Raw genomic sequence first — 24,785 nt, 5'->3', positions numbered from 1 at the left:
AGTCTAAGCCGCACAGCTTAAACTAATTAATAACTGGACAGACATTATCTGTTAAATCGGAAATGCAGGTATGTGCCTGCAGTGGCTCAAGCCAGAAGCCAGGGGGTGCTAGAGCATTCCTGCCTGCCACTGCCAAAGGGGAGGGAAGAGAGACGCTCTCCAAGTCTCTCACCCTTCCCTGCTGGAGCAGGGGGGATGTGGCTAAGCACCAGCAGGGGCTAGCAGGACTCACAGGATGCCAGCCACCAGCCTGAGAGATGGGGAGCGAGAAGCTGCTGCCAGACTGAGTGGGAATGGGAAAAAAGTCCTCTCTCTGAAGCAAGCATGTACTGAACACAGCAATTTGCAAAGCATACAACAGGGAACTACTACTTATCTATGCCTAAGCTAAGATACAGCTCAGTAACACAGCATACACAACTTGCTCTAACTTAAAAGGTAAAGCAGGAAGACAAGAGAAAGCCTTTCATAAGTCTTAGTAATCCTGACGGCAGAGTGTCTCCTTACAGCCAGGCATTCAGTAAGATTTTGTTTAAGTTTTACAGGTTCTGCTTTATAATGTAAATGTAGCTCTCTGCATTCTTTGGTGGGCAACTTCCAACCAGAAGCTGTCTGCAACTTCCCTTAACTCCACCTTCAGCACATGTGTGATGATTGTCAGGTCTTTGCCAACACTTCCCAACTCTCAGTCTGGTCCTGCAGGTCTTAACTCTGGGCTCACAGGTGCAGGTCTTGGATCTACACACAGAGGACTAGCTTGCCTCTCTTCCACACTCCAGTGGAATTAATCCCCTCCAACCCTCCAAGGTACAGCTGGGGCTCGCAAACCCCAGCTGTGGTCCACAGGGCTTGCCAGCCAGGGAGGGGGAGGAGACAGGATGGAGGGAGGAATTTATCTCAGGGGCCATGGCAGGCCAGCACCTGACCACACCCCACCTGTTCTGGCTAGAGAGGAAAGGGGAGGGGCCAGCCCAGCTCTCTTGGAGCAGAGCCCAGCCCAGAGAGCATGCCGGGATGCTAGGAGTCTCTGATTTAAATTAGACCAGGCAAGGGGTCTGGAACAGACACTGCTTAACTGATTTGGCTCAAACCGATTTAAGTCTGATACTACATTCAACCATGTTTATCTCAAACCAGTTTTGGCCATTTTCAAACTGGTTTATGTGCAATGAATGATTGTTGTTACAGGTTTAAACCAGTTTCTGATCACTTAACCCGGTTTGTGTGTAATGTCTGTCTCTAGCCTTAAAAACTATGCTCTGATGCCTGTAATCCCTTAGCTATGTTTAACTGTCTACTACTTGCAAATACAGTAATAAGGCATTTGGAAAGAGACAATTCCTTCAAACTGGACAGTCCAATACTGCTTACATCTTTACAGATCAGAAGATTTTTAATACATTTGGGAGGCAATATAGATAACAGAATGCTTCTGATATGTACTGCCACTAAGAAGTATACACAGCTTCTGTTACTAATACTATTACTGCATTTAGTATTCTAATCCAAGTGGCCTATGCACAGTTCCCTAGGGAGCACACTGTTAAAATGCTGATATCATCTCAAGACTGATTACTGCTGATAGTTAAACATTAAAATCTGGTGAATTCTACTGAATTGCACTACTCTATTTACTCGGCTTCAAGATCATCCCAAAAGTTCAAAGGAATTCATACTGGTAAAAAGAGGAATTCTCCTTCCTAACCCCAGAGTTGTTGGTATAGTTCCAGATTTTGCAACAATTCTTATCCTTCAAGCCCGCCTGTTACAGAATTTAGTAGTAATATTAAGAAACAAGTTAAAAAACAAAAAAAAAAGAAGCATCATCATTGCAGAGTCTGTTGGACCTTGTCAATAGGTATGGAAGTTATGTTACCCATGAAATCTAACATTGATCTTATTTTCTACAAAAATAAAAGGTTAGAAGGAAAATCTGAAACAGCATAAACTGCATCTCTGCTTACCAAGCGTGCTGTAGACACCTTGAATGTTGGGCATACCATATGAAACCTGGGAATGGTGACATTGAAAAACTTGTCCTTATAGTAGAGACAGTGGAAGGTATAGTAGCCTTCCATGTATCCTGAAGTAGTGGAGAAGGTAGTACAGCTGGTATATTCATATACATGACCAGGGCTGATTATTGGAAACTCTCCTGTTAGTACAAAGTTAATAAAGAACAATTGGAGTTTTGAAGGAAAGTGTATAAAACATATTCCCCTCTTATAACAATTGTTTTCTAAGAAAAGTTCTACAGCTAGAGTCCTCTACAACACAGAGCTAGTAATGAATGATTTGGAGTGCTTTAATTGTATCATGTGAAGAAAATGTAACTTGATAGAAAAGTTCTACATTTGTTACCTGAAAATTCTCTTTTCTCATGTAAGTTTCAGTCACATTAATTTATTAAACACACACACATTTCAATAAGCATCTTACTCCCTGAGAAGCAATCACTACAGTAAGTTTATAGAACAAGTACAAACCATGACCATGTTGTAGATTGTTTTGATGGAAAACATTTAGTCAACAACTTGAAAGTAAAAAAAAATTACAAATTAACTTCATTTTCACAGAGATAATTTTGTTTTAATTTTTACTTACCATATTTACTTGATTTCAAGGTGAGTGGCCACCTCTCCACCCCCCGTCCCACTATTTAACATGGGTTGGGGGATAAGACCCTTGTCCTGGAATTGAGTATGAGACAGCAGGGAGGCAAGCTACTGTGGCTCCGGCTCCAGCACCAAACTTGGGCTGAAGCCACAGCTTCTGTCTGACCCCTACTGCTCCTCCTCTGCAGCCTCAGACCCCTACTACACCTAGGCTATCACCCTGTGCCACATCTCCCCACTCCCCCACCCCCGCACCAATGCTTACTTTTGCTTTGGTATTGACACGCTCTGTCCCTGCTGCAGCCAACTCCATGTCACTGCTACAGGGCTGGGCTTGGCCCATGCTCAATGATTCAGCAGGGCTGGAGCTTGCCAGCATAAGAACAAAATAAGGAGGAGGTGAAGGGACAGGTGGTGGGGGAGGCAGTATTGGGGCAGGTGGAGGGAGCATTGTGGGGCAAGTGGTAGGGAGTAGGTGGTGGGACAGGCAGGCAGTTGCCACTCTGATGCCTGTAGGTCCCCCCTCTCCCTTCCTTACTCTCCTTTGTGCCTGCCCCAACAACAGCCTTGGGTCTCAGCCTCACCTTCCCCCTGCAGTACTGGGGGAATGAATTAAATATCAATAAATTAGATTCTATACATGGAAAAATTATAACATTTATAATTTTTCCATGTATAAAATCTAATGGGGGGGGGGAGGAAATCTCAAATTCGGGATCATCTTTGAATTTAGAAAATACAGTATGTGCATGTGACACTACAAAATGTAACAGAATCAACATTGGGACATGGCTTATTGCCATCTTCTGATTGTCAGAATCAACCAATGTCACTAGCAAGAATGGATGAGCACAATTCGCACACAAAACAGTGAAAAACCTTTTTATGCCAAAATGCTGAAATGGAATTTAATTTGGAGTTACATACCGACTACTCCAGGACCCTGAACTTCTTCCACATCACCTTTGGCATTTGTTATTCTCCAGTACCGACTGTCCAACTGACAAGCTTTTTCAGGAAGAGCATCTTTGGACATTTCAATTCTATGAATCAAATTAAATATTTTATGTTTAGAGATTATTTCCATGCCTACAAAACAATCATATAAATGTTGAACACTACTCTGCTTAGAGAAAGGTGCACAGACTAAACTAGCCCTGGTATACAAATTTGATCAGACACATTCCCTCCATTTCATTATTATTCTTCCTTACCAGTTTCCCTTACAGGAGTATTGCAAGGGCATAGGCTGAGGACACATTTGCAGTTGGTGCATGCTCTACCTAGATGAAATGAATAGTAAAGAAAGAAAGAAAAGGCAGCCTCTGGCTTCTTTACTATTCATTCCATCCAGGAAGAGCACATACCAACTGCAGATGTTTCCTCAGCCTGAAAAAGGGTATTTATACCCAAAAGCTTGCAAAGAAGAATTTTTCCAACTATCTGAGTTGGTCTAATAAAAGATATCAGATTTACCCAAAGAACTTTGTCTGCCTATGTCCTTAGGCCAATGGAGTATTGTCTGCCAGGAGTATTGCAAGGAATTCCATTTGCTATATATTGTTTTGGGGAAGTTTCTTCTCAGTAATAAACATAGGTTTAGGAAACGAACACCAACCCATGGTTTGGCATGGTCATCAATAACCATTTTAACATTACATTAAAATTAGAGTATTGCATGCTGCGTTCCAAACTCCTTATAGACTATGCTTCACTATACTACTGAGCACACACTTGCAGTGATCTGGGAGCTCCACCCTTACATAAGATTCTTCCTGTCATCAAAAGAAGGTAACTCATTTACTATCCTCACCTGATTCTGTAAGTAAAGAAGTAATGAGGTGGATGTACGGAACTGAGCTCAGGTAGAAAAGATGTGGAAACAGAAACAGTAATATCTCCTGTTGTAGCTACACATTCCTTATCGTGAACGTACCTGTGAAAGAGTTTCAAATCTCACCAAATTCCATGGGATCAATACAAACAAACAAAAACTACTCAATTTTCATAATAGATACATGTCAAGTTTCTAGCTATTTTTGTGAGGTTAAAAGGACATTAAAAAAAAATCTCTACATGTGCCAGTAAAAGAAAACAAATAAACCCTATTTATGCAGCATATTTACAGTTTATATTTTTCTTCATCCAGAATAACTCTAGTCAACTCTCCTTTGGTGTATATATTAGTCAATGGTGCAAAGCTTGTGTTAAAATAGAGGGATATGTTTACATACAAAAAAAGCCCAATTTGGTCAACTTCAAAACAAAAACAGGTATATCTTTATGCAGTAAACATTTCAGAAACCCTACATTTATGTCTGAGAACATTCCTTTAGTCCCAAATGGGGCAGTTTATATGCAACTGTAACAAAAGTATAAGAATTGACAACTGCACTTCTAAGTTTGAGGATAAACCTCTCTCCAAATTCAGCTTCCTCAGAAGTGTTGTGTTCAATGCAACATTAGTATTAACAGGGACAGACCAGCTCACTGGAAGAACTGCAACTGTAAATACCATTTTTGTTTACAATCAGTAAACTGCAACTGTATCTCAGTCATACTAGTAAGTAGTAGCCCTGTTATTTTGCACTTCAAGTTTCAAGACAAGAAATGGATTAGGGTGGATAATAATAAAATCCCTTCGATCTGATCTACTGGTTTCAAGTCTTCTTGTGACAATGCAGGATTACTTTAACTCTCAAATTTTGCAACTCCCACCTCCTATTTCATACATCCCTCCCATATGCCACCCACCAACCTCATGCCATGAACCACCACACCCAACTGTTTTTAAAAACGTTAATTCTAAGGAAATTAACATCTGCACCTGGTAATAATGCTGTACTATAGATCAAAGTCACACTACCTGAAAATCTGGTCCCTGATGATAGGATAGCCACCTGTTACAACTTTGTTTACGTAAGAAGTGAACCATTCCAAGTAAGAAGTACCTAAATGCCAAAAGGAAAAATTTTCACAAGGACAGGTAAGCTTACAACTGAGCCAGAAAACATAACAAACAACAGCGAAGCTTGTATATCTCTATAATAGATTCCCAAATCTTCTTGGTGAGTCAGTTATTCCATATTCTAATCTGTTCAGCTATTTGCAGACAGACAACCTTTGCTGGGAGATGAATTGCTCAATTATCTCCACGTTACTGTGTTAATATTAAAGATGAGATGATCCTTGACCTGAAGGCTGCACAATATCTAGCTGTACTATGAAACATCTAGCACAATTCTCATGTTGTCAGTCTCCAGCTTGTTTTCAGATAGCTGCTAGTAGGGGATATTGTTTTTCACAATTAAGATGATTACTATACATGCTTCCTAAGCACTTTGCACCACTGCTAATCTAATACTCTACCTGCTCAAAGCGATGGTCTACTATTGGGTTTGATTTACAGAATTGGTGTGGGCACATGGTATTTTAGGAAATCTACTCTCAATTTTGTTTAAGCTTTAAAACCCTACTAATTCACAAAAACAAAGCTCCACAGTAGAAGAGATGTAGTAATATGCACACCTGTCGCCCAATAGAGAACTTGGTTTTTAACAAATCTGCAAGCCAGCTGTTTTGAAAGAAGTTGATTTTTCTAGTGGTAAATATAACAAAAAATGGGGCCTGTTATAGATTAAGGTTGACAGAGCTGAAGGAGTCCTTTAATTAAAGAAATTTTTCAAAACAATTCTATTTTACCCTGTATGGAAATGACCTCCCTTGGCCAGTTCAAATATAATCAGTTCAAGCAACATACTATGGATTTCCATTAGTGGATAATACATAGCTCTTTATATCTGGGGGGGGGTTATTTTTAAAATTAACGATTTCATATTATTCCACTTGTGCCAAACTCCCCAGGTTTGGCACAAGTGGCAATGATAGCACCATCTATTCATCTCATTAAGCTCATATAGCTTACCAGAGGCAAAAACCCACCATTTGTACTATCCTTCCTTCTTTGGGGTCGCCATGTTATCTAGAAATCTCATAAAATTACCCTCCTTTTGCCTTCTGTCATCAACCCAACTACACTTAAAAATTCTATCTTTGCCTTGAATGGGTAGGTAACCGGAGGGCATATGTTGCACTAATTCACTCTGCTATTTAAAACAAGTGTTATATAGAAATATTTTTCTCACATTAAACTTTAATTTTCGTAGGCAAATGAGTGTGCCGTATGACTACAATGCCACATTGGTCCACAATTAAAAATTAGCGCCCACAAAGACTGTGGCAAGTAGAACTCACTCACTGCACAGTCACCAATTCTAAAATAGTGCTTCTCTATCAAGATGAAATCTAAAAATGAAAAAACACCCACATTATTTTAATTTTCTAAAAGTTCCTTTCATCTAAAAGTCCTAACACACAATATATTCAGAATCAAGGTAGATGACAGACTACTTCACTCAGCACTGCAAGTGCAGCAAGCTCTGGAGTGGAATGAAAGATGTGCTTGCAAATACATAGTGAATAAAAATTAAAATCTGAGAAAACACTAGGGTACAAACAGATAAAAATAAGCTAGGAAATGAACTTAAATTATATTAGCTACTGTACAGTAACTGCGAAAATAAGGCTTCCCTCGTTTTACCTCTTATTTAAGCCAGGAAAAACAGCAGTACAGTGCTGTCCAAAATGGTTACTGATCACTGGCATTATATTAGGATAGCACACTTCTCAGGATGCAGTTAAGGCACATTTATCATTAGTTTCCCAAATTATCACACTGCTTTCACTTAATGAAAAAGTGATTCATCTAGCTTATCTTGCTGTTACTCTCCTGGCAGATGGTACACCATGATGATCATAAAGCATTACACAGTCAAAAGATGGTTTTGCAATATTTCCTTCCCCATTGTTTATACTCTGTATACTGCAGTTAGAATCAACCTGAGAAAGCCAGGAAGACCTCTCTTTACAGGACTGATCAAACATATTTCATTGTTAAGTGACAGGATATACTGAATTTCCCAACACAGCTGCAAATGCTAGCTGGAAGTTCACATCAGGAAAGATGCCATGTTGATTGTCTGTGTTTGACGACTTCCCTGACAGTCACCTTAATGTCTGATGCTCATCTTGTCAGACGGCCCAGTGTGTTGAATGGTTCAGAGCAAGATGTATGGAAAGACAAGTTTTAATACAGAAGACTTGTGCATCTCAGTTTTGATCAGTAATAAGAATACATGGACAAGATGGAGTGCTTATTCTGCTCAGGTCACAAAGTTGTAAACATATGCCACCCAGACTGTAACAGGTATCCGTTATTTACTAATATTTGCAATTTAAGAGTGTGAATTTATTGAATACTTTAAACAAAGTTTTCTTGGCAATGGTATTTTGCTCCAAAGCACCCTTACCTGTAATGAACATATCAATGGCAGATGGATTACGAGCCATTTGATCCTAGAAAAGGAAAATAAGTACATATATTAGACCCTTAAGACAAAAATCAATACCCAAAATATACCGTACTGAACAAGTTCTTTATATTCCAGAGACTCATACCTGGCTTTCTCATTTAAATATTCAAATGGAACACTGAGAGATATTGAAAGCAGTGTCTTAAACAATTAGTTCAGCCTCCATCATTGGCATTCCAATGATATGTTACCATTTAAAAATTAAGCTCTGTTCTTCATTTAAAAAATATTTTAAATCAGTTTTAGGATAATAATCTGAAGATTAAAAAATAATCAAGTGGAATTAAACTTCCTTCTTATTAAATCTCCACATGAACAAAACTATTAAATAATTTTCCCAGTCCTCAAAATACATTTTCCAAGCAAAGTGTAGGTTAGCGTTAGTGTAAATTTTCAAAAAGAGAATAGCATGCTTCCAAACCTCCCACCAGTGCCACATGCCTAGAACTCACACTGCTACATTCCAGAAAATTAACCACAAAACTCCACCAGGTTAAGGATCAATAATAGGCTGGCAAAGGAAAACTCTGAGCTCTTTACATCTTGCTTTCAGCATTTGCTGTGAATCCCATTAGTAATTAGTTATGCTAGCAGTTTTAAAGACTTTAAGGGGATTTAGCTTAATTCTAGTCCAAAATTATGACCTAAACCTATGATTATTATCTGTTCTACCTTACTACTGCAGACATCTGAAAACTACAATAGCAAATATGTGCTGTAATAGTTTAGCATAATGAGATCAAGAATAGTTTTGAACTTGAAGCTTCAAAAATAATGGCATTTGAACTCAAGACTTAATCTTGCTGTATTACTTTACTTAACTGAAGTTTTAATTAAATATGCAACTTGACCAATAAGGAAGTTTAAAGAAGTTTGCTTGTATTTAAGAGAGAAGATAAACATATTCACATTCATGTGGTTCCACATTTATTTGCCACTTTACAAAAGGCAGATTTTGGACTGCCAATACTATAAATGCAACCTGGAACTGTGAAATTAGCTTGAGTTCAATTGGGCACCACTGAGGGTAAATCGACATGTCACCCTGTGATGACATGGTGATGCATGATGTCGCCATATGGCGAGCTATGGCAACGTAGTGATCACACAGGTCTACACGTGATCGGCAGCCACATCACCATAGTGGTGCACTCGGTGTGCCACGTACATGGAGTTTTGTAAGTACTAAAGAATAGCACCATAGCAGCTTCACTACATGGCAACGTGTGGACACATCCTGATAGTATAAAGTCTACAAACATAAATTTAATAAATAATTCTGTTGATGACTAGGAAGCAGTACTGGTTCAGTGACATGAGCAAAAGTAGCAAAAACTATTTTTCAGTTCTTAAAATAAAAAGGACACTGATGGTAGAAAAGTCAACTAGAGTGACAGTAACTAAAATGTTTTACTCTATACTAGGGCTGTGCAAAATTTCACCAAGTGTTTAGTTTCAAAGCTGTTGTGATGCATTTCAAACTCGAAATAGTGAAATCAAAACAAAACAAAAGCCTTCAAAACAGCTTCAGAATGAAAGAAGGGCACTCAAAACATTTAGAAAGTTTCAAAGCCAGGCTTACTTGGCTTCAGCACTGGTCCCAGCCAGCAGCGGCAACCTCCTGTCATCTGGCATGCAGATTCAGAGGCCACACCCCCGGAGAGAAGTCTGGCACAACCCCACAACCCTCCTGGGGTGCGGGCCCCCAGATCTGCACGCGAAATGACAGCATGCTGTCTCTGCTGGCTGGGGCCAGTGGCAGCAGCAGTCTTCCCAGAGCATGGCACAAACTGTACCCAGCGCCAGTCCAAGCCAGCAGCAGCAGCAGCCTCCTGTTACCCGGCATGCAGGTTGGGGGCCCACCCACACCCCCAGGAGGGCTGCAGGGCTGTGCCAGACTCTCACCAGGGGTGCGGGCCCTCGATTGGCACACCAGATGACAGGAGGCTGCTGCTGCTGCCTGAGACTGGCACTGGGCATGGGCTGCGCCAAGCGCCTTGAACATTGGTACTGCCACTGGCCCCAAGCAGCAATGGCAGCCTCCTGTTATCCAGTGCACAGATCGGGGGGCCACAATCCAGGAGTCTGGCACAGCCCCACAGCACAGAGGCGGTGGTGAAGCAGCCCCACCACAGGCTAGCATGGCGTGGATTCCAGTCAGTGGCCGCACCAAACACTGCCCAGCGGGGGCAAGTGGGGTCTTCCCAGCGCTTGGCGCAGGCTGCACCGAGCACCGGTCCGAGGCAGCAGCAGCAGCCTCCTGTCATCCGGCACACAGATCAGGCGCTTACTCGCACCCTGGGAGGGCTGCGGGGCTGTGCCAGACTCCTTCCAGGGCCTAGTCCCAGCTACTGCTTCTGGCTGGGACTAGCGCTGAGCACAGCCCGTGCCAAGCGCTGGGAAGATTGGTGCTGCTGCTGGCCCCAGCCAGCAGCGACAGCAACAGCATGCTGTCATCCTTCGTGCAGATCTGGGGGCCCACACCCTCGGGAGGGCTGCAGGGCTGTGCCGGACTCCTCCCAGGGACGCGGGCTCCCAATCTGCACGCCGGATGACAGGAGGCTGCCACTGCTACCTGGGACCAGCAGCAGCACCAATCTTCCTAGCGCTGAATGCATGCAGTGCCCAGTGCCAGTCCCAGGTGACAGCAGCAACCTCCTGTCATCTGGCACACAGATCCGGGGTCCTGCACCCCCGGGGAGGAGTCTGGCACAGCCCTGCAGCCATCCCAGGGGTGCAGGCCCCCGGATGCGTGGGCCAGATGACAGGAGGCTGCCACCGCTGGCAAGTGTTACAAGTTTTGCTTTGAACAGTTTGAGGTGCAGTTTCCCTGAAACCTCTGCACCTATGTGCTTGGAACTTGGGAGACTTTGTGTCCTCAGAAGGGACTACAATCCCTCCATGTTTCATCTGAATCAGGCAAGAAATGACAGAGTTATAGGCAGTTTGTGCTTCCCCATTAAAGCCTATGGGCAAAACGTTGAAACAGCCGTTTCAAAGCTTCCATGAAATGAAACGGAACAGTACTTTCAAAACTAAACAAAACAGTCTCACTGAAATGGCAAAACAAGAGTCGAAACGAAATGGTGCTGCTTCGCACAGCCCTACTCTATACTGTAATTCCTGGAGTAAGCAATGCTGTTTGGAAAAACTCAGGGCCTGGTTCTCCTCTGATGTCAAAGCAAATAGAAGTAAATCCATGGAAATCAATGGCATTAAGCCAATGCAAAATTACAACAGCTGGACTCTGATTTGAGGGCTTTCTATACTATCCATGACTTCAGCACCTTGAAGAGAATTTGCAGCATTCAATAAGATTCAATTTTTGTCATTTTTAAAAACCTCAATTATGGAGGACTGATGCTTTGTTAGAACAAACATTACACACTGCCACCAAAAAAGTGTGTCTTGATACTAAACTGGGACAAATTCATACCTGGCATGGTACCATCAAGTTAAATGAAATATCACAGGGATGCCTTTAGTCCATTATGTGAAATTTGCTTACAAGTCACTATAATCATTAACTATATTTCACACTAACACCGCTACACTGTGTGTTAAGCATTCTTCTTGGGTAATCTATGTCATTGAGACATTCTTGGGTTAAGTAATTTTCCCCAAGATATGCTCTCTGGGTATAAAAACACTAAATTATGCATACCTTTTATATTTCAGAACTTTATGGAATACAAAGGAGCAATGTCAGTTTTATTAGGAAGTACATGTACAAATATAAAAACATTTTTCTTTCTTACTGGACATTGGTAGAAGATCTCATGTCTATTACGACCCTCCACACTCTCCAGTGCCATATATTGACTCAGGCCAGTGTGAATGCAAAAGGTTAGAGGAAGGCATTGTTTCAGACCTAGCCGCTGCTGAAAACCCCCAGCTGCTGTGTCGATATCCAACAAATCCTCAGAACGATAGTGATTGGACAGTGCCATACTTCCCATCAACCTTAGCACCCAACAGAAAGAACAAAAAAGACACAGAAACAAAGAATACTTAGTTCATAGCAAAGATTTTTTTTTTTTTTTTTAACTCTACTTGAATAATTATGAATTTTAAGTGTTTCACAACCTTTCTGGATGTGTGGCACCTCTCCAAAACTTGTGAATTGAGTGGCACTATTTGAAAACTGTACATATTACAGCGCTTACTTCCTTGCAGAGACAAGCCTAAGCCTGTGCTTACCTGCTCATCTTCTCATACCTTGCTTATCTTCTCAAACTTCATGGCAGCCTTCAAAAGATCTTGCAGCACCCTGCTTGAGAATCACTGATCTATCTATACTTCTAGTCCCAATACTTACAGCCAGTAAAGTCTAGATATAGGATTTCCTACAGACTCAGGTAGAATCTTTTGCCTGAAATAATTTAATATTTTAAAGAAAAAGAGTAAGGGTATAGAAAAGCCCCCGTTTAACTGCTTTGAACTAGGAGGGAAAGTGCTCCTCCAAAACACACATCTATTGTTTTGATCCAAGTGCATCTCTGAAGAATCCTATAGCAATGTAAGTTTGCTAAATCACTGTTTTTTACCCTGCCTAAATTTGTTTTGCTACACTTAGATCCCTACAGAAGCATGCAAGATGTAACAGTTACAGTTTATATCACCATCATTTGATACCAACACAGTTGTTACATCTGTCTATATGCCAAGTGATTTAATAGAGTAACATTGCCCTGTTCATTTTCTGTGTCATGCAGGAGTAGGGGAGGCCTATGTCATACTAGGAAAGTGTGTGTGCGTGTCCTAGTCAGGGACCAGAATACAAACAGACACGGATGCACAAGAACAAATAGGACAATACTGATCAGCACAACAGAAAGTGGTATCAGCATATCAACAGCCTAACCAATACCAAAGGGGTTTTTTGTAGGCATTATAGCAAAGGACAGTGTTAAAAATAATTAAGTGTCTTTACAGATGTTTCAAGGCAGCTTCTTTAAAACAATCCTATGAAGCATAGGAGAAATTATGAAGGCACGTGTCTGAAAATCTAACAAGTGGGCAATAGAAGTTAGCATCACTAGTTAACTGAAGGCAAGAGATATAAACGATAGACAGACATGGATAAAGTGAAGACAAGCAGCTTATGCTTGATGCAATAGAGAACGAGCTAGTGGGAGAATGCCAACAGAGAGGTGACAAGGTCAAAGCAATAGGCTAGAAAAGCAATCACTGCAACAACATCCTGAATATGTATGAATAAAGCAAGACTGCGTATGTTGAGAAAGACTACTACAATGATTAAGACATAGCAGTCATTTATAGACATGCTGGGTGGGGGTGGGGAACAGGGAAGGAGGGAGAGAGACAGGTATTTTAAATTAACGCAGCTCCAAGAACTGCACTAATTAAAGCACCTGGAACGTCACATGCATCAGTGTCCCCATTCTGAAAAAAGGCAGCAGAGACGCTTTAACTAAAGCTCACTAAACGAGCTTTAGTTAAAATGTACCACTGCTGCCATTTTTCAGCTCAGGGATGCCGATACACATGACATTGGAGTCTGCTGGAGTATGGTAATTAACACCATCCAGCAGATTCTATTAACTGAGTCTGCTTCAATACACTATAATTTACAGCACGTTGGAGCAGCCTCCCTGCACATGTATAGGAGCCCAATTTGAGGACAGCACGGATGACAGATCTAGTTGTACAAATGATAAGAAAGGCCTACACTGAATGCCTTCAAGAGCAAATTGTTTATCTTGCTGGAATCGTATGACCCCTGCTGACTTCCTGCTCTGGGGCAGGGGACTGGACTCAATGATCTTCCAAGGTCCCTTCCAGCCCTAATGTCTATGAAGGACTGGTAAAAGATACGTCTGATGGGCCAAAGGAAAAGTCTTTCATTCCAATTCTAATGGAAGATTACTGACAGCAAGGGATCCCACACAGCAGAAACTGAAACTAGGAACAAAAACCCTGTGTGGATTTCTTACATCTTTTGCTTGTATTAGAGGGAGCATCAATCATTAGAGAACAAAAAAAGAGCCAACTCTTTCCACATGAAGTTCTAGTTATTCTAAAGTACTGTCAACAGAACAGGACTCACATGACGAATCTGAAAATGTGCATCAGTGCATAGTAATACTAACCAGATTCACCAATAAATGTTCATGCCTTTCAATGTGGTCACTGAAAGCGTAGCTTGGAAAGTAGTAATATTAAGCCAGGATCCAACAGATTTGTGAGTTATACTTAGAACCCTCTATGGTCTTACTGGAGTTGTAGTCTAAGATTAAGAAAGAAAAGATACTAAGAAGGCACTACTCCCCTTATCCACTGAGATTTCAGAGTGATACAACTACATGCATCCACCACTTCACTCACTCAATCACCACTCTATCCGAGTTTCCCCATCTTTTTTGAAATTGCCATTTGTGACTATTTTTGGTACCCGTGTCAGTTCACATCACGTTTAGCCAACCAAGCCAAATACAAGAGGCTTGAAGATACATTATTACTATGGCTGAAAGATATGGAGCTACAATAGGTCACTTGCAAAACTAAATATCTTATGGTTAAAAAGATAAATTCAATATGCTTTTATTTTCATAACAATATTGCTATTTTTTGTTTGCAAAGAGCAAAATGTATACAGTATTATGTGTGTGTGTGTGTATATATATATATATATATATAGCCTTGGGAAAAAAAACATGCACTTTGTTTTTTGAAAGGCAGAATGAAGCAAAAAATATACTGACCAGATTCAGCAATAAATGTTCAATGCTGTTAGAAAACATTTCAACCCTCAATCTACTTTCAACTCTAATAAAAACAGCACCATAGAGAAAGTAAGGCTGCTTGCAGATGTTTTTTAGAAAAGCGCTTTACCAGAAACAGCAGCACATTACTTCAGTCTGAGTCTGCAACATCTGTAAAGATCAGGCGCACCAGCAGGGCTCTTTGGTGCTCTTAGCTAAAGCTGATTCAATCCGCTATTAGATATAAGTGCCAAAAAAGCTTCAATGAAGCACCCAATCTTTACAGGCATCAAGCGAACCAATTTGAAGTAACACATTGACTCTTCACAGCATGTGTGGGACTCAGCATGGGGATATGCCAAGTTTAAAGTAAAGCACTGTGTTTGGGGGGGGGTGTTACCTCTGCAAGCAGTCATTAGGACAAAACACTGAAGCTGATAAGTAGTTTTAGTTCCTCACCCAGGAACAACTAGCTTTTGTCCATTATGAATACGAAATGAACATCGATAATCATCAGGGAGTTTGCAACCTATTTGTGCTTCCACAGCATTTAGGTCTTCCTCTTGCACACTATCTGCAAAATATATAAACACAAGAAATTTAGGTTGTAGATTCAGACAACCAAAAACAAAAATCTAAGGTTTCACACATTATAAATAAAAAAGTCTACATTTGTAACCACCTTGTTCAAGCAAATAGCAAGTTTACCACCTACCACTTACCTCAATAGCAGGCTACTGTTCTGTAGCATAGAAGGACTAACATAGGGGTGGGCAAAATGCAGCCTGCCGGGTCATTTTATCCAGCCCGCGGGGCCCTTAAAAAATTTAGAAAATTAATATTTATCTGCCCCTGGCTGCCTATCATGTGGCCCTCGATGGCTTGCCAAAACTCAGTAAGTGGCCCTCTGCCCAAAATAATTGCCCGCCCCTGGATTAACACATACACATGAAACCAGGGGTCACTCAATAGAATGGCACCTTCTTTAGGTCTGTATTAACCAAGTATGGTGCCAGGTCATACCATACTAAAACATGACATATATGCCACTGCCCAAACAAGAAATGGCAGTGTCACGTAAGTGCAATGCTGAATGCACAACAGCCACAGCTCCTTGCCCTTTGATCCCCACCCCAAAGAGATACTATAGCCAAGGAGTTGGCAGCGTTTTTGGCTGGAGTGCCAAAAATCACCCCAACATCCACCCACACCTCAATTTGGCATGCCAGAGATGGGGGTGCTTCAAGGGGCCTGATCCTCACTGCTGGCGGTGGCTGCACACATACCTCCAGGTGGACGGCAGGGAAGGAGCCAAGGTTGCGCTGCCCCAACACCTTCCCCACCATGTGCTGCAAACCATGTGTGCACCCGCTGCTGCCAGGGAGACAATGCTGGGACTCCAGAGCCCAGCGCAGCTGTTTGAAGCCTCCCAACTGCCTGCCATAGCCGACTACTCTGGGCAGCTTTAGCAGGCAGCTGGGAGGCTGCAAACAGCTGTGCCAAACTCTGTAGCCCCAGCATCAGTTCCACAGTAGCCGTGCCTGCCTGTGCCTCCAGGAGGACGGCAGGGGAGGAGCCAGGGTTGTGCTTCCCTAGTCCCTTCCCCACCATGCACCTGCTGCCACTACCATGGAGCCAGTGCCAAGGCTCCAGAGCCCAGTGCAGCTGTTTAGAGCCTCTCAGCTGCCTTCCATAGCCAGCCCAGGCTCTGGACAGCAGTAGCAGGAAGCTGAAAGCAGCTGTGCCGGGCTCTGCAGCCCTGGCACCAGCTTCATGTTGACAGCAGCTGCACACATGCCTCTGGGAGACAGTGGGGGAGGAGCCAGGGTTGCGCTGCCCCAGGTCCCTTCCCAGCCATGTGCCCAGAGGTGCGTGCACAGCTGCTACAGCCACAGAACTGGTGCTGGGGCTGCAGAACCCCATGCAGCTGTTTATAGCTTCCCAGCTGACAGAAGCTACCCAGAGCCCAAGGCGGCTGTGGCATCCAAAGAAAATGGCCTTGCATGACATGATCTGGTAAGTGTGCCAGGGGTTGCCAATCCCTGCCGTAGCCTTTGGGCACAATGAGTGTGTGCACCACTGCAGGACAGTGATCAGTTTAGAACTCAGGAAGGCACAGAGAAAGGACAATTTTTATTATATTCTGGAATTTGCACCAATAACAACAGTTTCCTATATAAATGTAGATGTTTGTTTTCACCTAGGATGTTTTGGGTCCCAAACGCTTAAGAACATCTCTCCTGCAGGCCAAGAACATAACATTGTGAACTGCTAAAACACTTGTGCTTCCAGACTGACTTAAGGAAGACAGGGCTGGCAAAAAGCCACTTCTGTTAAGGGGACTCATATCTGAACCTCATTTTCTTGCTCCTCTCCCCCTCCCTTATCTTCTTTTGTATTAAAATTTCTCTCCTTCCTATACACTGCTTCGTGCATGTCCTTTTACAGCATGTGATGAAGTAGACTTCAGCCCATGAAAGCTTGTGCTGTATATTTATTTATCGTCTTTATTAAGTCTATATGGTGCAAATCTACCCTGCCTTCTACTTGGCTCACTTGGGCCATGATATGAAGAATGTCAGAAAATGTCATGAACTCATGCTTGCTTAAGCTTGTGAACTCCATGAGAAAGAAAAGGCAGAATAAGTTCACATCCAAAAGAGAGGAATAATTGTGGAGGGGGAGATTCCATTTATCAAAAGCTGGTATTTCAGCTCACATCAAGTACTTTAAAGATGGAATGAGTATAAAACACACTCTATAAGTTTACCTTGGATTTATAATAAAAAGAGAATGAATTTGCACAGTACCTTTCAAAGAACCAATCATCCGTGGACACCGCTGCCCTAGGTATCTCTCTAGATCATCCCAGGCTTTTTTCAGCATAGCATAATACTGAATATATCTTCCTAAGTCAATGTAGAAACTTTTGAAGATAGCCTTCCAGGTCTGATTTCGCCGAGTTCTCTCGTCCCTGAAGAGACATGAACAATAAAAATCTTTTGTTTCCATCAAGTAATATCAACACTGCTATAATAAATATAGCCAGAAACACTTTTTAAAAATCACATTAAGCTACATATGTTGAATTCTTTCTGACAAGAATCCAACATATTAATATACTGATTTACCAGTTTTTGACATTTTGATCAGTTATCTTTTCCAGGGAAAATTAAGACATAGTATTTTTTTTAAAAGAGACAGGACACTTTAAAGCTGAGAATTTAAAGGACACTCGATCAGATCACAGGTAAGTGCAGTGGGCTCTTAAAACAGGACCATTTTGTAAGTAAAATGTAGGACCAGAAACCAAGTCACAAAATGAAAGTTCCTCTGCAGATGAGGCACCACATACAACAAAAGGTACCACATACAACAAGAATTGTCCATTAGAAACTGATGTGGGATTCAATTTTTGTTTGCTGAATAGCACTAAACACCTCGTGTTTTAAAATAAAAATGCAAATACTGGGGACTGAATTTAAATCTGAAAGGGCACATACACAGAACACAACATAGAACTTGTAAGGTTTAGCACTTTAACCAACTCTTTTTGGTATAACAAAAGAAAAGCCTTTCTGAGACCTTTATCAGAAAAGGGAGATGCGCTTGGTTACTGACAATGCGTGTAGTATTTATTCTCATTAAAAAACATGAACCCCTCACAAACTTAGAACGATCAAAATAATCACTGAAAGGAACTTTAAAACTAGGTATTCCCTCTAGGCCTTTTTATACAAAAATATGAATTGACAGCAGACCACCATATGGCGAGCACTGGTATTCACAAGACTCAGGTATAATCGCATGGTTCTTCCACCAAGGTATACGACTATCTCCTCAAGGAATTGGAGATCCTGAGCTGTAAAGAACCTGGACATCCTGAATGATCACTCAGCTGAGGTGCAATGATACCAGACAGTTCTCATTCATAAGGATTGAGACTGACATCTCCATAGAAGCTGAGAGAGAGGGCTGACAATGGAATTCACTCTCTTTGCATATTTCCCACCATATTAGCTATTCAAGCCAAGACACTACAAATACTACAGCTTTCAGATGCAATGTGCTACTTGAACAGACCTCTCTCCTCTAAGAAATATGATTTTTCCAAATACAGTAAGGTTGCTTTTTGTATTTAATGATTCCTACTTTAAATAAGAACATATATAGAATACAATTAACCCAAGAAATTTAAATATGCAGTCATTGTATTTATAAAGATGTCAAATATTTGTGAACAATAATTTTAATGATCGTTGCCTTCCCATTTCCCTGCTCTCACACTTCATTGGTCACCATCACTTGCCAAGTTTTGTCTATGCCAGGGGTGGGCAATTATTTTGGCTGGCAGGCCACTTAACGAGTTTTGGTGAGCTGTCAAGACCCACACACACAAAATCTTTCAAAAGATATCATTTTAACAAAGTATAGATAAAAAATAAATCATATACTAAAAATCAAATATCTACTATAATATATTTTAATTTTATTTTAAAAAATTTAAAAAAAAAAACACAAATCAGGACAAAATTAAGTAGTATATATAGAGGTAATTGCATAATAGCTCAAAATAAAGTCTTACTCTTGTGTATTGTGGAAGAAGGGTGTCGGGGGTGGGGGGTTTACATGTGAGGAGGGATGCCTGCCCACTAGATCCCAGGAGCCAGCTGCGGGTTGCAGGGGGCAGGAGGCATGTGCAGCAGAGCTTGCCCAGGCGGTGCAGGGCAGGTGCACCCGCAGGTGGTGTGATGAGTAGGCACCTGTGGGTGACCAAGTGGGTGAAAGAAGGCCAGCAGCTGAAGCTAGAGCGCCGCAGCTGGGGCAGGAGCTGCCTGGCTGCAGCTTCCCCTCTGCCTAGCTGGGCACATGGCGCCCAGCACCACTGCCGCTTCCCAGCCCTACATGCTACCTGGAGCAGTGAAGCAAGGAAAGGAGTCGGAGGAGAGGGGGAGAAGCTGGAGGTATGAGAAGCCAAGCAGCACCCAGGTGACTGCTGTGACAGCAGCACTGCATGTATAGGCTGGGCCAGTTCCATCAGCAGGCATGAAGTGAGAGCAGGAAGGGCTCAGCACCATCCAGAGTGCCGCAGGGGCAGACACAGGCTGGATACAATCAATTGGCAGGCCAGATCCAGCCTATGCGCCCACCCCCAGTCTGTGCCAAGGTCCCATTCCTGAAAGTCTGATGAAGCCAAGTGTCATCTGTGCAGTTTGCAGGATAATGGTGTTAGTTTGTATACTCTGTGGAATACAAACAACATTTAATCCAAGACTCCCCACACATTTATGGCACTGTAAATATTACTTAGCTAGCTTCCTGCACTAGAGGGCCTCAACCCAGCATGTACATAAGAAATAGTACAATATTAAATAACTGTCTACAAGTACATTCTGATGATAACACCAGCTTTGTTCAACTCATGTCGCATAAAGCTTCTCTAACAACTCTGGTGATATTGTACCAACAGACCATCATCTGAGATAGTGATGCTGCCCAGCTGAACTAGTTAAAAATTTCTTCTGCCATCAAATTTTTGTTCACAAAAATACTATCCATACTTACTCAGATATAAGCCAGTATTTCTTGCAATGTCTTTTCCATAATGGATCATGGCTGGATAGCTGGTTTAATCTTCGACTTAAATAGCAGCAGCTATAAAAACACACCAGTAGTAAGTCTGATTATACAAATCAGTAAAACAACAAAGGACAAGCATAAGGCATGATATTAAATATTGTACTTCATGAAAAAACCCATAAAGTTATAAAATTTCAACCAATTTTAAAAAGTGAGAAATTTTATACATTATGCTTAGACTTGTATGATTAACATGGCTGATAAGAGTACTATATACAGAAACCAAGACAACTTCAAATTTAAGAAGACCCCCTCCTAGTAATTAGATTCTATACAGGGAAAATGATGGATTTGCTACAATTTCCCATGTATATAATCTAACTAGTTGAAGGTCATCTTAGTGGTAGGGGCTGACGGACCAGACTCCCACTCCTTGCTCCCCTACCCCATGTATCCTGGCCTGCCCTTAGCCAGTACTCAAATCCAAGACAAGACTTTTTTTCCCTCCTCCTTGCTGATTTGAAGGGGAGGTTTACCCTCATCTCGGATTCAAGTAAATAAGGTATGTTAAAAACAAGCCTGTCAAGAAGAGGTACAAGTTGTGGTAACAAACCACATTTTTGATCAAACAGATACTCAAACTACAATTATGCCCTCTAGGATTCTCCCTTCATCCATCCTCAAAAAGATCTTATTTCACCTTCCCTGAAATAATAAACATTGGCTAAGTACAGACAGTGAGTTTCTACCAGGAGAAATTCTGCTTTCCCAGTCGAAAGCAAAAACATATAGATCAGGCTTGTCCAACATGCGGCCCTCCAAGGCTTTTTCTGAGGCCCAAGGTGCTGTGATGGGAAATGAAAGTAAACACTGTACTTTCGTTTCTGGGGGGGTGATGCGATACCGCTTCCTGTGAGTTCTCTGAATATGGCTCACAAGCCCACTGGGTGATAAAAAGTTCATGATCCAGCCCCACATTCAAAAAGGTTGGGCACCCCAATATAGATGTTCAGGTTTTTTTCTCCTGGATCAAAAATGGCTGCTCAGGGAGAAAAATAATCGTAGAACAGCCAGGGTTAAAGTGCTCCAAGGAAGTTGCTACTGGAGATTAAACATCTGTACCATTACATAGTTTTATTCCTTCTTTTGGTTTTTAATTTTAAAGTACACAAGAGAATTCCTAAACTACCTGCCTAAACAGTAGTTGAGTTACAATGCAGGTTACAGATAAAGAAGGAATTTGAAGAAGACATGGTAGGTTTTTGCAGACTAAATTGGGAAACATTAACTGGATTATATTTTTAAACTGGAATGTACCTTTATTTATACTATCCGTAAAGTAAGGAATAGAAGTGTTCAGAAACTTCTTTAATATTAGTTATTAAGCTTACTGTTCTGTTGCAAGCAACTGTACAAAGTTGGAACTCAAACCACAGCAAACCTTTGCTTAATGGCAAAGCTTTATCAAATACTAATTTTAATGATTAATTCCAAAAAATCCTCTGAACAAGCCATTTTACAGAAAAAATAACAGATTTTAGGAACAGCTTTTATTTTCCCTGAATCTGATGCCTCAGAATATAGATTAAGGTTAATGTGCTCCATGCAACATGATTTCTTAAGCAAGATCTTATCCACATTAATAACATGAATGCTGGCTTCTTTTGTAGATAACCCTCAGATCTGCCTAGACATGGATGCAAGGCGAGATAAAAAATAGTCTTAACCTGAGAAAAACAGGTATCCTTCCTTCCCCCAACCTAATTTAGTCAGAAATGTTTCCATGGTTGCTTAATCTGTTACTCCTCCCTTTTTATTTTATTTTTTTTAACTTCTAACTCTAGAGCAGATATGCTACTATACCGCAAGATACCACAGACACTCATCTAATGGACATAATCTGATAAAGAACTTTTGAGCTGAGCTGGGTCCCTCTGGCCCAGCAACTGCTGCTTTTCTGAGTCACTGATCTCCAGCACACAGCTCCACATTCTGCACTTCCCGTTCTTGGATTTATCAAACTATTTTTATCAAAACAAGCCAATCTCACAAACCAATCTCAATCTCTCTAGGTATGGACACATGTACACTTAGAGCCATTTCAAAAGGGAATCAACTCTTACATTCTAACTCTGACATGAAACCACGTCAATTAATTGCAGGTAGCATCACCCCCTGAAGTTAAACAATCACACGCAACTAAGTCATGGTTGCCACCCATATTGTATTTCTGAGAGCATTCTGATTTTAATACAGTATCTTGTCTCTTGTAAAACTTGACTACAGATGGAGCTATAAAATCTGAAGTTACTTCCAAGACCCACAGACCTGCAAAATGTTCTGCCTCCAGCCTGCAAAATCAGTTTCATGCAGTGGCAGTGTAACAACAAAAAAAAGTGATGCAGCAATAGCACACAGCACTGTACAACACTGGCACATGGGGAGCCAAAAAAGTTTCAAAGTGATAAGACAGGTGTAATAAGGAACATTTTAATGCCATGGGCACAGGGGACAGCATTATGAGCAGCAGAAACATAAGGCATAAGAAAATATGACAATGCATCAATGACATGTTCAGTGATAAAAGGCAAAAAAATAGGTTTATTTTTCATAGATGCATAATGTAAGGTCAATTCAGGTGTTTGAACCTCTCGGGTATTACAGGCTATTGAATTTCAGCCATTTCCCCTGCAGAGAACCTAATCCTGTGTCCAGCTAAAATAACTTCCAGACAGGCATTCCCAATCTTGATCTGATGACATCAAATCAAAATGGAAAATCCTCCACTCACCCCTGTAGCTTGTTCCAACAGTCAGTTATCTTTGTGACAGGCCAGTAGGGGGTGCTCCTGAGCTGAGCTACCCAGCTCACTGCACGGTCCACCTGCCAAGCCAGGAGTGCCTCCCCGGAGCACACCCACAAGCCTAGGGGTATCGCTGCCATCACCCAAGGGATCTGGTCTGTCTTCGGGCATGTGTCCCCTGGGGTACACAGGCCTTGCAGACCTTGAGGGTGCTGGACCCACTGCAAAAGCTTGGGCTGCTTCCTTTAGCCTGAACCACAAAAGGTAGCCTCCCTTAGTCAGCCGAACCAAGGGGACACAAAGGCATGCCTCTCCCAACAAGTCCACCACACTTGATACAGTGAAAAACTTTATTGGCTCAGAGGGAAGGCTTGGGGAAGGGTGCAGAATAGAGAAGTATTACAGAATAACCCTAAAGCAAACAGTGTGGCTAGGTAGCCTTTGATCACGCATCTACTTTACAGCAAGCTATACATCTAGATAGGTTTCAGCAGTTTCTCGCTCAAGATGCTGAAGTGAGTAGAGCAGCAGATGTTTCAGCTCCTGAGTGTGTCTTCATCATAGCTGTTCTGCCCCACCTCCTGGGCAGTCTTGGCTTATATAAACCTTTTGACATCACCTTTGGGGGCCCAATGAAGGCCAGCAGTTGTTGGCTGCTAGCCAACCAATTTGAAAAGCATCATCACTACATGGTGGAGTGAAAGGGGATACTGGCCCTCCTCCCCGGCCATGAGGTCTCCGCTTAGAACAGAAAGGAAAATTCACGCCCCTCTTACCTGGTCCAGGTCACGTAGGCCGAGCTGGTTGCTTAGCAACCAGTAAGAAGACAATGATAGAGGGGAAAAAAGCTAGCAGGAAAAACAGGGAAGAGACTGGGGATGGAAATCCTCCACAATCTTCATGGGTTAAAAATAAATATAGGACACGTCCAATTTCTAATCTGAATTTGTGCAGCTTTGGGATCCAGTTATTGATTTTTATTATACCCATTTCAACTTGCTTGAAGAAGTCTTCCGTACCCAATACATATATGGATGTAGTTTTATAGCCTAACCCCATGACCTCTCACAAATCAAGTGGATTAAGCTCCAAAAGTCTCATTTGAGACATTTTCTCCAACCCTTAAATCAATTTTGTGGCTCTTCTCTGTATTCTTTCCAATTTTTCAATACAAACTGCCCAGTACCAGTCTCATCAATGCTACTTATAGATGTTAAAAAAAAAAAAAGGAATGGCACTCCACCCCTATCACTACTCATATTATACATCCACTTCTTTCACTCTTTCCACCACAACATCATACTAGCAGCCAAGTTGTGCCCATTATGCTCTTTTAATCCTCTTCAACAACCTACAGCCCACAGACCCACTGGATCCAGCCCACAGCCATGAGCTTTTGGCACTGCAGATCTTCAGTGAGTACGGCTGTTCTTCCCGTGCCTCCACAAGGAGAACTGGCAACAGCGGGGGGGGGGGTCCTAGTACCTGCCTACCTCTGGCCCAACAACCTGCAAAAGGTTGCCAACTGCTGCTCTTCAGGATCACTACACTTCAGGGCACAGCTCCACATTCTGCACTTCTTGTTCCTGGATTTGTTAAACTAATTTTATCTGAGTAGCCCAATCTTACA

At 41.8% G+C, this 24,785-nt stretch overlaps 1 protein-coding gene across 1 annotated transcript in view; it reads right to left on the bottom strand.

Moving 5' to 3' along the window:
- The window catches only part of FBXO3 (F-box protein 3), a 36,210-nt gene that overhangs the window by 3,584 nt on the left and 7,841 nt on the right, over window positions 1–24,785 (bottom strand). Inside the window, exons 2-10 of the mRNA XM_019519412.1 lie at window positions 20,338–20,427; window positions 17,583–17,746; window positions 15,232–15,346; window positions 11,806–12,010; window positions 7,985–8,030; window positions 5,482–5,566; window positions 4,429–4,551; window positions 3,543–3,658; window positions 1,965–2,155 (exon numbers count right to left, since the gene is read on the bottom strand). Coding sequence (XP_019374957.1) covers window positions 1,965–2,155; window positions 3,543–3,658; window positions 4,429–4,551; window positions 5,482–5,566; window positions 7,985–8,030; window positions 11,806–12,010; window positions 15,232–15,346; window positions 17,583–17,746; window positions 20,338–20,427 — 1,135 coding nt within the window. The remainder of the gene's footprint in view (window positions 1–1,964; window positions 2,156–3,542; window positions 3,659–4,428; window positions 4,552–5,481; window positions 5,567–7,984; window positions 8,031–11,805; window positions 12,011–15,231; window positions 15,347–17,582; window positions 17,747–20,337; window positions 20,428–24,785) is intronic.

Source organism: Gavialis gangeticus, unplaced genomic scaffold, assembly GCF_001723915.1.
Source record: "Gavialis gangeticus isolate Ggan-Ray unplaced genomic scaffold, GavGan_comp1, whole genome shotgun sequence".
Lineage (NCBI taxonomy): Eukaryota > Metazoa > Chordata > Crocodylia > Gavialidae > Gavialis > Gavialis gangeticus.
Note: the sequence above shows the minus strand (reverse complement) of the source record. Positions and strands in the feature narration are given on the sequence as shown.